The 16,353-nt window shown below is 33.0% G+C and overlaps 1 protein-coding gene across 1 annotated transcript in view; it reads left to right on the top strand.

Annotated features, from left to right (window-relative positions):
• ITFG1 (integrin alpha FG-GAP repeat containing 1) overlaps positions 1–16,353 on the top strand; it is a 206,926-nt gene that overhangs the window by 162,947 nt on the left and 27,626 nt on the right. The window contains exon 14 of the mRNA XM_006191341.3: positions 6,349–6,427. Within this exon, the coding sequence (XP_006191403.2) occupies positions 6,349–6,427 (79 nt within the window). The remainder of the gene's footprint in view (positions 1–6,348; positions 6,428–16,353) is intronic.

The raw sequence follows: 16,353 nt of genomic DNA, 5'->3' as shown, positions 1-16,353 counted from the left end.
AGAGTGCCCAAATCTCCCTTATCTATAAACACATATACAGGTACTACCTCCAAAACCCCACCTCCTCTCCAGTCACTGCCTAATCCCTGTTTTTCCTTCCTAGCCAGACTTCTTGAGTTCTCTACAGTTGGATCTCTCCAGTTGCTTACTTCCATATCTTTAACCCACTGTGCAGTCTAGTCCTTGGCCTTACACCACTGAAAGTGCGCTTGATTCTGCTCATCACTTCTTCCAGGAACACTCCCTTTCCTGGCTTCCTTTACACTCGCCCTTCCTGGATCCTCTCCTATGTCCCTGGCCACTCTCCCAGCTTCCTTTGTGGACTTGCCCTCTGCTCATCCTTTACAGGTTGCTGCATCTCAGGATTCCTTCCAAGTTTTCTTTTCACTCTATATGTACTCCAAGTATTTCAGTCACTCCCCTGGCTTTTCTTTTTTTTTTTTTTTTTTTTTTTCTTTGCTATTTGTGATACTGATTACTCCCAAATTTACCATCTGTCCCTCCTGAGTTTCAGACCTTTATATCTGAGTGTCTTACCAGGACCTCAAAAACTGAAATCGAGTGTGTCCCCCCTGTAAACTGCTCATGTTCCCTATCCAGTTACTTTTTCCTTTCCCTCACCCCCACATCTACTAGATTACTCTTCTCTCCCCTTAACTGCCCCTTCTATCTGTCCTGTTACTTTCTATCACTGTTTTTCACCTGACTACAGTTATCTGAGCCATCCTTCAGAAAGCGACCTCAGCGATCTTTGTAAAATACGAACCTTCAGTGGCTGCCCTCTACCCTTGAGCAATGGGTCTAATCTAGTTTATTGAGTTAGAGCCTCTGTTTACCCCTTGCTGTCCTTGCTCACACCCTCTCCCAGCTCGCTGTCAGCCACACTGAACTACTGTGTCCTCCATGCTCTCTCATCTCCAGCCTCTTGCGCGTTATTCCTCTACCTGCAGCCTCCTCTTCTCCAGCTTCTCAGAGTCCTCCATGTGACCTTCAGTTCAGCTCTTAGACCATATCTCCTCTGAGAATCATTTGCTGGCTCCCCTTTGACGTAGGATTGGACACACCTTCTATTGTTTCTCAGCAGCCTATGCTTAGTTAGTCCTACTGCTTACCACTTCTGTCATGTAGTGAGTTTTCTGTCCTAAGTCCTTGAAGAGGAAAGGCTGTGTCTTGTTTACTATTCTGTCCTTACTTCCTAACACAGTGCCTGACACAATAAATATTTGATGTATGAATAAATGAGCTTTTCCTAAAATTTGGTTTGTTTTCTGATAGTCCTACACTGATCAATTTACTATACCGTCTCTTTACCACGATCACATATTCATTGTTAAGTTTGAACACTTGCAAAATAAACCACAACTTATTCACAAGAGAAATGTACTCTGCAAAGCCCTAATATAAAGGGAAACATCCCTTACTTGTGTTCCCAGAGATATGTCTTTTTACCGTCCTTTACAAAGGGAAAAAATGTCTTGCAGTTTTAAGAAGAAACCAAAATTTAAAGAAAATAAAATATTGAAGAGTAAAGAGAATAATATATTGAATTTAATGTCTTGAACAAATGAGTAAGAAACAATATTAAAAAGTCAGTATTAAACTAGATTGGGCAATGCAGCTAACACTAATGAACATAAAGAAAAATATCAGTGAGTGTTTATGAAAAACATGATGGATTATCTTTGAGAAAAATTAAGTGCACACTGCAAGGCAGCTATCTTTCTAATGTTCTAGAATAATAAACTTATATTGCATAATCAAACCTAACACTGATATTTATCTAATATAATATGTCTTGTAAGTCCTTCCAGTTTTGTCTTATCTTCCAGAGCCAATGTTGTAGAATATATTTGGTCTTCATTGTAGGAGCCCAGTTCCTTGAAACAAATCCTTAGATAATCAGGTCCTTGACACTGACACAGAAACCACCAAAATTTCTCCAGGCTACTGAAAAAGGTTGTTTCTTAGGAAAATAGAGGCATTCCAACCCTGATTTTATAGATGTCAACAGGCATACAGAGGATAGTTTAAAAGAATCTTATAATACAACACCTAAAGTACATCACATCAGTGTGACACATCCTTGAGTAAGGGAAGAAGGAAAAAAAAAACTAAATACAGTCCTTTTTTTTTTACTTATGGTATGGAAAAGTTGAGAGGTCAGTAATTTTTTTTAATTTCTCTGAACTCTTTCAAATATCAGACATGACATTTTAAAGGAAAGGCACGATCATCTGTGGGAGATTTGTGCTAAGATTTTCACACAAAAAGTGAACTTGCTAGGTGATGAGGTACAGTGCTCAGCATTCTGTAGGAATAGCTAATGTCTTAATCTTGTCTTACCAAAATGTATTAAGTCAATTTGCTAAATATGTTCCATGAAAATATGTTTCTGCTTTATCAAAAAAAATTTTTAAGGAGAAAACAGTTCATTTTATAGAAACCCTAGTATATGTTGATTTCATTAAGCAAGAACTCTTTGCATTTAGACAACTAAGACTGTCATACCACTTACCATGGGTTGCATCCTCAAAAGCATGATAGGAAAATTCAAATGAAACTAAGCACATGCACCAGGTCCATTCCTAGATACCCTGACTCAGAGCCTGCTCCTACCACTTACAAACCTTGTTCTGTTCAAGTCAGGAACTTAAATGTCTCACTGTGTAAAGGAAGAAACTGTCTCATGAAATTTTGAAGAACTCCCTAATTATTCACTTAATATAGGAAATTAAAAGCAATTACTTACTTTATATATCGTTAAAAGTATGATATGTATATGGAACACATTTCTAAACATTAAAGTGTAGGATTGGCACAGAACTTTCTGTTAGACTGATAAGTGTGTCAAACTACTTAGACGTTTGTAATTTCTGCCTTATTGTGTCTCCTGTTGGATAGAACAGGGGTGAGAAAATTCCACCCAATAGACCAAATCCAGCTTTCTGCCTATTGTTAGTGGAACATAGACATACTCATTTATATACATACATGTCTATGGCTGTTTTCAGGCTACTGCAGCAGAGTTAAGTAGTTGTTACACAAGATCTTGTGGCTCACAAAGCCTGTAATATTTACTCTCTATCTGACTTTTTGAAGAAAGAGTTTACCAACTCCTAGGCTAGAATAACAACTGCAATAAAAAGTTAATTACTCTCATCCTTCTCTGATTTGCTGTGTGTTCTGACCAGTACACCTAATCTTTTTAAGCCTGCACCCTAATTATCCATTTAATCAGATATTTTCCTTTTCTGAGATGTTCCCTCCAAATTGTTTTTAAACTATTTTTTGTGGCACTGCATAAACTACAGGATTCTTTCATTTGAATTATTATGTATTTAGTGTTCAAGGTAAGACTCCTCCTCCCTTCATGGTTATTGTCTTATCTCTGAATCTGAGTTACATGCAAATTATAATTTGCTTCTGAATTTTGATAAAGGTTACTTAATGCTGAAATATCTGTATTTTCTGGTGTATTCTACTTGCCTCTTTGTCAAGGCAACTCTGCTCGCAACAAGACCCTGCACTTCACTTATATACCTAGCTATTAGATAGCCTAAGGTTTACCTTTAGGAGGAAAAGGTCATGCTGTTTTATAGTTAAGTATGAAAAATGAGTATGCTTATGTCAGAACAGAACAGGCCATGAGAAAACATTTACACAATAAATATTTTAAGATCATGCCTTTTACAGCTAAATAAATTAAAGTAAATATAAACATTGCAGGTGATATCACAATTTAGAAAACTTCTTAATCTCAATTCAGATGTTTCTCTGCCTTTAAATTCTGTGAAATTGCAGTTCTGTGAACCCTCATTTAACTCCTTTGCATTATTATTGGTTGATAAAGGAGCACTGTTGCTAAAGAAACAATTTTCTGCACCACTAAAAGCAACTGAAAAGAATGAGAAGTGTTTCAAACATTGTTTTTTATGCACTCAACTGAATTAATGGTTTTATTGATAACAATCAAAACTCAATTGTTATACAATGGTATATAGGTTACATTAAATACTCTCAGAAACTGCCAATTTTTATGAAGTATACAAAGTGTAGTCCCAGTAGATCAGTGGGTCTTAAAGAGGGGTCCCAGAACCACCAGCATCAGCGTCTCCTGGGAACTTGTAAGAAATGCACACTCCCAGGTCCCACCAAGACCTACCGAACAAAGACATCTGGAGGTGCAACCAGTGAACCTGTGGTTTAACACTCCCTCCTGGGGATTCTGATGTATGCTAAAGTTTGAAAACCACAGCACCAGACTTTTAGAAAAGGCATTTACTGTAAGCTAACAACCTTGACTTTATACACAGCAAATTATATATACTCGGAAGTGGAATTTCATTCCAAACATACATTCTTGCAAATAAATTATTCCTGTAGTTTTAGAATCCTACATTAAAGAAAACTAGAAGGTTAACTTGATAAATGTTTCTGGTTTTGATTAAAATAATTTGCTCACTCAGTAGTTCAACATAATTGAAAATGAGATTTCATTACCAAAAAGGACATTAATTTATTTGGCCAAAATGTAAAAACTAATAGTGCATACATATTGAGCACTTACTGTGTGCCAGGCGCTGTTCTAATTATTTTACACATGTTTACTCAATCTTTACTGCAATCCTATGAGATAGGTACATGATTATCCCAAATTTAAGATGAGGAAACTGAAATAGAGGTTAAATAACTTACCAAAAGGGAAAGGGAGCAGGGGAGGAACGAATTAGGAGTAGGGATCAACAGATACAAATTACTATACATAAAATAGATAAGCAACAAGGATTTACTGTACAGCAAGGAAATTATATTCAAATCTTGTAAATAACAAATAATGGAATATATGGGAAAAAACTGAATCACTATGTTGTACTTTTAAAACACAATATTGTAAATTAACCATATTTCAGTTTTAAAAAAAACTGTCTAAAGAAAAATGCTTTCTTTTGTCTGTATACAAAATAGCAACATAAATAAAGAATTTTGGCAATTCTTTGATGGAAGTAGTATGTTGTACATAGTGTAATATTCTTCTTTCTACATAAAAGTTTTTCACAAGCTACATTAACAAGTTTGTTTTTATTATTTATGTGATAGTCTCTCATGCATTTTATTCAATTAATAATGTCTTATGAGTAATTCCATTCTCATAGCAACCTGTTTTCTCATGATCATTGAAGCACATGGACTTCTAAAGTTCTTAAAATGTCAATCAGGTAATTGTAGCATCAATGAAATTAATTATTTCTTGCCTGTCATCTTGGAAGAAAATCATTTGCTGTGCTTAATGAGGCCAGCTAAACATCTTTTTTAACTTTTCCCTACTTTATTGGGAAGAACAGAATTTTTAATTCTGTGAAGTGTTCAAAGCATTTCTTGATCATTTTCTCATCTCTTCTTAGGATAGCTGACATTGGTTTCTTTACATCCTATTTAATTAGTCTTGATTTCTAAAGAAAATAAATTATTGTATCAAGAATGTGAAGAATGTTCCAGAAATAGGGAACAATACACAAGTTGGAAATAAAATTCATCATTGTAACAAGGCTCTGCAAGTTGAGTTTCCCTTAACCAGAAAATAATGTATTCTCTAAATCTAGTACAGGAGATAAAATATGTTGGAACTACTCATCAGTATTTTTTTATTCTATTGTAATTACTATAGATGGATTTTATTTATTTTGATATTTATTAGTAAAATGTAAGATTCATTCCAGAAGAGAAAAGCAATGCTGTATTCAACAGAAGTGTCATAATGAAACTATTCCAGGTGGGACCAAAAGTAGTAAAGAAAATTTTGCTTAAAATATTCATCCTCCTGTAACAGAGACATTACTATATCTTTGAAATACCCAGTAAAATTAGTGAACTATATAAATGCAACTATCAAATTATTTTAAATGTTAAGGATTTTCTAATAGATTTTCTTTTGAATAGATAACACTGGTTATATATTTATGAAAATGTTCTCTAAGTAACTGCCATCTATGTAAGAATTTTATGTGTGTTTACTTTGTTGTAATAGATTTGCCTGAAGCTTCAAATGATTCACTTACTTTCTTTTTTTTAATTGTACTTTATTTTTCAAATAAATGTCTTTATTTTTATTTTATTTTTTTATTTTTTAGGCCTCATTTACTTATTTATTTTAACATTTTTTTTATTGAGTTATAGTCATTTTACAATGTTGTGTCAAATTCCAGTGTAGAGCACAGTTTTTCAGTTATACATGAACATGTATTCATTGTCACAATTTTTTTTTCGCTGTGAGCTACCACAAGATCTTGTAAATATTTCCCTGTGATTCACTTACTTTCCAAGACTTAAACTATTTCTTTTTTATTGCAGCCCTTTGGAGTAAATCAGCCTGGACCTTACATCATGTATACAACTGTAGATGCAAATGGATATCTGAAAAATGGTTCTGGTAAGACTAGATACAATGTCCATAATGCATAATAGCACCTTTAATCAATATATGGGCAAAGTAAACTGGATGACAAAAACTATCATCATGTTTACACACCCTCTATAAAATCTTCACTGTTTGTATTGTTTATATTATGTTTATATTATTTACATTGTCTTTCTGTAGACTTAAATCAGTAGATGACAAAAGGTCCTCATGACAAATATATTAACATTTATTCTTCATATATCCCTATATGGTGAAGACAAATCATTATCCTTATTTTTCAGCTGAAGTAACAGAGATTGGAAACAATCACTTGAGTTACCTTGATTAAAGTATGAAATGGTAAATTAGTTAACAAAGCTCATCTTAAAAGAAGTAAAAATTAAGAATCCAATCTACACCTAGATTAATCCTTGTTTTTTCATATGTGAAATGGAAACTGGAATATTATACAGATTAATACTATATAAATTGTTGTAATGTATGATTATAAAGAAAAATTTGTTTTACCTTTGTATAAATGAAAGGAAATGCAATCAAGACAAAAAGGAAATAAGACTAAGAAAGGTTGTCTACTCTTGACAGATGACTGGCTGATTGAGATAAGATCCAAATCAGTGAACACAACTGTGAAAATTTCAATTCTCTGAAAAGGAACAGGAATCCTAACATATTAATATGCTTATTTGAGACTCCTAGAGTCCTAGCCTTATTCAATAAACAGAGTTACTATTACTCCTCATTTTTATATGGACCAAAAAAAGGGAAGAACTATTTTATGGCCGTTTTCATTCTATATGGTGGCCTAACATAATATACTAGCGTGAGTTTCCTTTTTAGCTAATTGTACACATTTAATATTGTCAGTCATGCTACTGCTTCAGCACAGAAACATTCCATAAAACAAAAACTGTTTAAAAAAAAACTGTAGAAGAAATTGACAAACACAACAGTTTACCCATGAACAGCATGGGGAGTTAGGTGCACCAACCCTCTGCACTGTTGAGAATCTGCCTATAACTTAGAGTTGACCCTCATTCCTGCATACCCTCCCATTCAACCAAGTGTGGTTCATGCTGTACTGTAGTATTGACTGTTGAGAAAAATCTGCATATTAGTAGACTTGTGCAGTTCAAATCTGTGTTGTTCAAGGGTCAACTGTATAGTCAAATAGGTTAATATAACACAGTCAGTCAAAGAAATTTAAATAAGGATGTAGAGCATTTGAACAAATCACTTATTTACATTTTAATTCAAATATAAAACTGTATAAAAAAGATTCTAGGATCAGCTGATTTTATCTTTTATAAGTTACTTCTTTTAGACGTTCAAGATGCAGATAACTTCAGTGCTAGATAAGATGTTTCAAAACACAGGAAAAAAAGATGAAGTTGACTTATTTCATTTTTATGAAGCTAGTATAACTGAGGCAAAGCCAGCATACCCGAAACCAAAAACTTGGCTCACTGGTGAATTACCAGTCAAAAATGCTCTCTAAAATACTAACAATTTAAATTCATCTGTATTTTGAAAGAATTGCTTACTTAAGACCATCAGGTAGGTGGTTATCTCAGGAATGCACTGATGGTTTAAAATGGAGTAATTTTCTTTGTTATTATAGCAATAGATCAATTTTTTAAAGACCTGCCTTCCTCCTTTCTTTTAATAGAATGATAAATTCTTCCATGTCTGTTCACATAGCTAGTCCTGATTTTTTTAATTGAAATATAGTTGATTTACAATGTTATATTAATTTCGTGTATATAACATAGTGACTTGATATTTTTATAGATTATACTCCATTTAAAATCTTTATAATACTATAATTATAAGGTTATATTCCTTGTGCTGTACATTATTTTTTTGCTTTTATTTATTTATTTTTTTTTTACTGAAGTATAGTCAGTTTACAGTGTTGTGTCAGTTTCTGGTATATAAGTAATGTTTCAGTCATACATGTATATACATATATTTTTCACATTCTTTTTCATTATAGGTTACTACATATCTTATTTATTTTATACCTAGTAGTTTTTAATTCTTAATCCCCTTCCTCTATCTTGCCCCCTCCAACCCCTCTTCTCTCTGAAAAGTGCTAGTTTCCTCTCTGTATCTATGCGTCTGTTTCTGTTTTGTTGTATTCATTTGTTTATTTTTTAGATTCCATATATAAGTAAAAATACAATATTTGTCTTTGTCTGTCTTACTTCACTAAGCATAATACCCTCAAGGTCTATCTATGTTGTAGCTAATAGCAAAATTTCTTCTTTTTAGTTCTAGTTTCTTTTGGGATTATTTTGTATGTGGATACAATAGCTAGATAATTCTCTGTTTATTTTTCAATATAATATAACAATATAACAGTAAAGGTATATATATGATATAACAAAGATATATATGATTCATGTGATATATTAAGTTAAGTGCAGTTAAGTGAATAATTCTCACTTCATAGAAAACACATCTGGAAGAATATTCATCAGACTGTTAACATGTATCATATGGGAGCAAGATTTCAAGAGATTCACTTCCTAGTTGGTATACTTCGGGAACTATTTACAACTTTCAGTCCTTTTTATTTTTTAAAAAAGATAAATTTTACAACAAACTGGAGCCTACCAAAAATATTACTCTTAAAATTACATCTAGAAAATATTTTTTAATCTTTGATTTCTGTTCATTTAAAACATATATATTTATTGAACCTATACTACAAACCAGGCAGTGGCACCTAATAAGTTATCTTACTAGATTCTAAAACCCAATTAATAATATTCACTATTCATTGCTGATTTTTTAAGTGAGTGGAAGAATACCTCCTTAGCATAATTTCTTCTTAATCTACTCCAAAACAATAATGGAACATTGGGTTTATTCTGACTCAATTAACCATTTACGTCTTCCCTGGATTGGGAAGGAATTTGTGAGCATAAGAGCAAAGAAGAAAGTATCTTTAGAAAAGATAAATTGCAGTTGAATGTATAAATCAAGTGAATGCATAAATTTTCATGGCTTAAAATCATAAACAAAATAAAAAGCTGTAGCAAACAGAAAATCTAAATGTCCAACAATAGAGAAATAAATTATGTCATTTTATAATAATTTCCAGACTATAAAATATTTTTTAATAATTTTTGATGAAATGAACAGGTATTTACGATATAACATTTGGGAAGGAAGTGTATCTATGTGCATAATCCAAATTGTGTGTGTGTGTCCACATGTGTGTGTAAGTGTACTCATGTGTAGGAAAAACATAAAAACAAAATGACATGTTAGAAATGTTACCAGGGTCGTCTCTTGGCTGTGGGATTTTCTTCTCTATATTATTTTTTTGCATTTTAGTTTGCTAAGCTGATCATACATTGCTTTTAATTTGAGAAATATATTAATAATAAATAATAATAAATGTTTTTAAAAGATTTCAAGCATATGCTGTATTTTGCGCATAAATATATGTTCTAAACATGGAAGTGGCACTTAATTTAATTGATTTAGGTAGTACTCTTATGAAAACTGCCCCAGATTTTAAAGAATGAAAATCCCTAGTTTAAATGTTAATTAAGCATGTTGTCTAAAAAAAGTTGCTTGATTAAGCCATACTTTCCAACCCATCCAGTCCCACTAGTAGGGAACTTTCCACTCTAGGAAGAGAACAACCACCTTTATATACTTCAGAAGCTGCAGCCTTTGTTTTCTTACAGAGCATCTAAGGGTCACTACTCATTAGTGAGTCATGAAATGAATTTAGTGGCTTCTGATAAGGGCTTTTTATTAAATAGAATAAAAGAGAACAATAGAAAATATCAGAGTATACCACAGATAGTAACATTTAGTATTATTTCATCAAAGTTTTATCACAGTTTTGTTTTCAGATTTGTGTATCTATGTTCCTACTGTGATGACATAAAATGTAGTTTTTATTGTGGGCTGTGGTCAAAAATGTTTGAAAGCCACTGCCAGAGACAATAACATGCCTTACTTAGTGTTATTCAAAAAAGGCCTAGCATAATTATCCTTTTTGCTTGTAGTTAGACCTTATCATTGTTACCAGTACTCTGTGGTCCTACTCTACTTCCTGGCAAAAGCCTAAACAGTTAAATGTTATTAGATAATTACATTACAGAGGAGTCATTAATTTTCTAAATAACCACGCACTGCTTGTGTAAATGAGCCATAGATCTGCAATAAGGACCCAAATATTTGATAAGAACTTAGTAGATTGGAGCATGTAAGCCAAACTGTGTGGATTATTGTGTTGTTGGTCATTTCTGAATAATAACGCTATTAGACCAAGAATTTTTTTTCTACCTCTTAAATTACTTATTTGTCCTTGCTGTTATAAAATTATTTCCCTTTAGTCCTCTAAAGTTACTATTTGTTAACATATCTAAGAAAAACATAAGTAACCTTTCTCCACTATACACCCTTTATCATATGCCTCAAATACAAGAGCAGTTAAAATGTGTGGAAGACTGAGCATTAAGGGCAAAGAAGCTTTTGGGTTAAGGTATAACAGAATTCATGTTGATCGTGAACATTAGATTATTGAGGAAAATGATGTGACACATAAGCACATTGTCTTTCTATAATTTTAACCTTTCAGGTTTCTCCATTTTAATCAGTAATTGGCAGTTACATCTTCTAGTGTCAAAAAGCATTGCATTCTTTATGTTCATTCCTCGCCTACGTATTTTCTGAAATTATCTTTAAAGTATAGTCATGTTCCATTTATCCACATGTAATTATCCATAAAAGAATTTTTTTAGTCCTGAGTCATTTTATTTTAATCACTCATCACATTTTAAATTGTCATACCCCAAAATTTTAGCTTGAGCAGTACGTAATCAGGCATACTTTAGTGTCAAAAATCATAATTCATAACAAAAGAGAGTGGAAAGGGTTGTTATGCCCTGCTGGATTTCTTGCAAGAAGAATCATTCCCTTCCCTTAATCTCACACCAACTAAAGATCTGACAGGAGTACCCAAGTCCACAGAGATAAAAATGAGGGGCTTGGCTAATAATGGTGATTTTTTTTTCACTGAAATGAAAGAGCGAAGGGGAGGGAGGGAAAATGTGGAATAGCTCTAAGCAGTACCAACATAGCCTCTTTATTTCATTGTAAATTGAATTAATTAATTGCAAGAAATACAGAAAGTCTGAGAAACTATAAGAAAGTTTGCAAATTATTCAACTGTTCAGCAATTAGAAATCCCATCTGCACAGACGCAAATGAGTCAGAGTCATATTCTGGAAAAGCAAAAGAAAGAATTGTATTGCCAATAAAAATAAAAGATTTACTTCATGAAATTCTATTTACAAACTGAGTTCTAGTCTTGTATTGCAGTGAATATAGATTCTAATACTGAAGGGAAAACTGCCACATACCAGCTTTGGGAACAGAACGTGAGAAAAAGAATATAATTTGTCTATTCTGTGGCCTTTGCTAGCAAATGTTTTGTCATCCCACAAGTTGTAAATTATTCAACAAACTCTGTCTAATGTACAAGTATATTTAGTATGAAGGAATTTGATTAGAATCTCCTTCATTACTCAGTAATACCATTGATGTTTTCCTTCTCATCCCTAAGTGTAACTTAAGGACTTCACGGTTCAGTATCCGTGTTTTCCTCTAACTTCAGCTGTGCCCAACACGAACGACAGAAAGCTGCTGAGTGCTGCAGCGAAGGTTGAAATTCACAAATAGATTATCTGTACAATGCCTGTAGCATAGGAAGCGCTTAGTACACATTGAACAGTGCAAGAATGAAATAAAATTCTTGAGATGATTTTCTCTTGCATGCTTAAATAAAATATTGCCAATACAAGGAATTATTTACTATAAATTGAGTCTAAAATTGAAATAGAATAGTATTTGAAAAAAATTAGATTTTGCATCTCCTTAATTGTCACCACTCCCTATCTTGAATTCATTAGAGATGCAGTATAAGGTGAAGTCAAATAAGTAAGCTTAAAGAAGAGATTGCTGGTTTAATTACAGATTATATTTTTAGCAACTTACTCATAAGTATTTCCTCTTTTAGGTTAGCTCTATCCTGAAACAAATTCTAAATTTTTATTCTCTCATGTGTTTTTTCCTGTACTGATCTGGACTTTCTAGACCACAAAGAAAACAAAACATGATACAGACCCATAATTAGATTGTGCCTGCTCAAAATAATGCCTCCTAGCTCCCCACACTACTCCCACAGACAATTGTCTGAACAGTTTATCCTCAATAACACAAAAATTAGCTTCTAGAATGTTGAGATCTCTTAGAAATCTAGTTTTTTCCTAAAGCACAGCTCTTTTTATATCCCTAAGTGACTCCCTACTGCCTGAGAATCAAGCACTTCTGTAATTGAATCCTACATTACCTACCAGCCTTACAGCCTTTATCTTTTCTTATTCTCTTGATGCATCCCACACATGTCCAGCTTAGTTTCCAGTGTATCTAGCTATTTCCACTTTTAATGGAAGGAATGGAACAAAGATCGGTGCCTTTGTTTACCCTTTCAATCTCCACCTTTCCCCCATTCTTGTATCTCAGAACTTCCAAATATGACAATATTAGCACTGTTCCATCAGTCTTTCACTAACCCCACTCTCAAAACTGGAAATAAACTCTCTTTCCACCAAATGGTCAATAGAACTTTACGTTTTTCCTCTCCATACAGCACCTACCACACTCTGCCTTGTATCAGCAGCTTTGTCTATAATACTGTAGGCTCATTGAGGATGCGTTCTATACCTAATTTTGTCTTTCTGTGCACTGCCCACTCTAGGACACCCAAGTAGTTTGTTGAATGAATGATTATATAAAACCAGTACTAAGATTTCCATTTGTTTAAAATAAGATTTAAGACAGAAAACTTGAGCTTAACCAAACTAGATCATAGTGACAGTTCTTATCTGGTTGTAAGCAGATGTTTAAACATCTAATATAAAAGTTGGAAATAGTTCGTAAAAACTAAATTAAAATTACTAGATGTGTGGATGTTTATTATAATTGTGAAGTCCCTGCCTTGTGCTGGCCACTATTCGAGACCCACTACATGTTATCTCACTGAATTTCACAGGGTCCTTACATGGCAGCCCTCATAGTTAGTTAACTGAGGAAACTGAGGCTGTAAGAGCAAAAGAAATCTAGCTGTGTCATTCAGCTGTTAACTAGTCAAGCTGGATTTAAACTCAAGACTGTCTAACTACAAAACTCACACATTCTTAGCACTACTCTAGTATTTTTCAATGTCATCTTATAAAAGCTTGGAGTATTCTAAAAAGGAAGTCATCCTAACAATCTTTGTTTCATTTCTATTTAAACCATGATAACTCTGTAAAATGCAATGATGACTACAATTTAACAAACCCAAACTGTTGTTTTATGATGTTTCTGTTTCTGCTTCATTGCTTTAGGCTTATGATTTTTCTACTTCGTAATCTTTTTTTTTTTTTCATAACGATATCAGAAACAGCACTTAGGTAATGAATACATTCCTTGCTTTCTGGTAGGTTACTGATTCTACTTTATTTACTTAGTAGTTGAGTGATAGTAAAAGAGTCTACTAACCCAGTGATTCTGACACACTGATGTTTGTTCATGAAGGATATCATCATTATCTTTTGTGACCTAGGGCTTAAGGGCTACTCTTAAGTAATATTAATAGCCAACAGTGATTAGTACTTATTCTGATCAGGCACTGTGCAAAACATTTTACATGAATATCTTCATTTATAGTATTAGGTATAAAATTTCCTGTCCACTTCCTTGACTTAATGAAGATAGATTTCCATTTTCCTAATATACATTCTGAGGAAGATAACAGATTCACCTTGAAACAACTAATATTTCTAGCATTCTTCATTTAAGACCAAAAAAGTTACATTTTCAACAATTAGGACTATAATTAAATACAGTCATTTTAATCAAAGAACTTGACCATACTTATGTTAAAATGGATGAATAGATTGTTCTATTCAGTGTATCATTTTGACTCCCTTAGTATATTTAAACCTTGTCCATGTAAACAGAACTACTTTTTAAAGATTTTCAGTAATACACAGTACTGGCAGTTTTACTGTACAAAACAGAAATAACAGTTATTGCTTATATCTGAAGGTTATGCTGATACAATTACTACATGGCCTGAACACTAAGAACCAAATAGTGCTCCTGCAAACGTTTATATGAAGCTATTGTTACTCTTTTACATTAAACTAGTTAATAGGAAGCACCTATTCTTTAATCAATATATATTTTAGAATTTCTTTTAGTGGTATCTGAATAATTTAATAAATGAGATGGAATGGGTGTTCATTATTGAGTTAAATTATCTCTTTCACCTAAGAAGATACCATTTAATACACTCAAGGAGCTTAGGGAAGGAGACATGAGTGGTCTGAAGGACTTCTTACCATTAAAAACAGAAAAGTTACTCCACAACATTGGCAAACTCAGACTTAGTTTTCAGATTAGAGATCTAAATATAAAGAACAAAAAGATTAAAAGCTTTTAATTAATTTTTTTAATATTTAGCATTTCTTCACTGATAAAAGTCTATTGATATTCTTTAATGTTCTTCTAGCATTAATTCTTTTCATACTAAGCCTTGTGAATGAGTAGTTATCTGAAAGGCTGCTATGCAGTTGTAACTATTAAATGAACTGTAATAGGAAAGCACTAAGATACAGGTATTGCCTCGGGCAGAAACCTTACATCATCGGGGATGCTCAACAACAACAACAAAAACAATTAGAAAATGGACATAGGACTTGAGTAGATATTTCTACAGAAAAGATGTACCAATGGCTAATAAATACATGAAAAGATGTTCAACATCACTAATCATCAGAGAAATGCAAATCAAAGCCACAACAAGACTCCACCTCACACTCATTAGGATAGCTAGTATCCAAAAAGACAGAAAGTAACAAGTGTTGGTGAGGGTCTAAAGACATTGGAACCCTCGTGTGCTGTTGATGTGTGAAAGACTGTTTACGTTCCCTCAAAACTCATATGATGAAATCCTAATGCCCAGTGTGATGGTATTAGGACATGAGGCCTTTGGGAAATGAGTGGGTCGCGAGTGCAGAGCCCTCATGGATGGGATCAGTGCCCTAGAGAACTAATTAAAATGGAAGTTGCTGAGTTCCACCACCAAAGTTTCAATTCAGTGGGTCTGATGTGAGATCATAGACTTTCATTTCTAACAAGTTCCCAGAGGGTGGTCCAGGAGTCCAGGGACCACATCTTGAGAACTATCAATAAGATTTTTTATTGCTAAGAATAGTTTGAATTATGTGTTATATTTTTTCTTTTTTTTCTTTTTTTTTTTTCTCAGTGTAAATTTTAATAGGTATTTAGGGACCGCTGACCTAAATAATCTATGATAACTCATTCAGTTTCTCCATATCCCAGCAACTGGATGTTTTTATTTTGAGTATAATGGCATTTAAGAAGACAATATAGGAAACAAATTTATGTTGTTGTTACTAATGTCATCAACATTTTCTTATTATCTCTTTAAAGGGATATAATTTTCCTAGGGGGCAACTATTATATATTACTTATTTCTAATTTGTAACCTCTACTGTGAAGAAATGTGCAAGTGAATAATTAGCTTGGCCCCCCTGAGATTGAAGTCAACTTAAATTTTTTGAGTTGTAAATGTGCAACTTTGAAGTAATTCAATGTGACATTTTAGTACACTGGTAAATTTGAAGACTGATATTTTAGCTCAAAGTTACTCATCCTTTAACTATTTCAGGTAAATGTATAGAAAACATGAGAGAGTTTTATTGTTGATGGCTGAATAATTTTGTGTTTTCTTTATAAGACTTGATTCACTGTGGCAGAACCAATATTTTGTTTTCTTAAAGTTAAATCAGTAACAATAGTCTGAGACTGCTACCTATCCAAAATGTAATCTCTAAGCC

The sequence above is a fragment of the Camelus ferus genome, chromosome 9 (genome assembly GCF_009834535.1).
Source record: "Camelus ferus isolate YT-003-E chromosome 9, BCGSAC_Cfer_1.0, whole genome shotgun sequence".
NCBI lineage: Eukaryota > Metazoa > Chordata > Mammalia > Artiodactyla > Camelidae > Camelus > Camelus ferus.
Note: the sequence above shows the minus strand (reverse complement) of the source record. Positions and strands in the feature narration are given on the sequence as shown.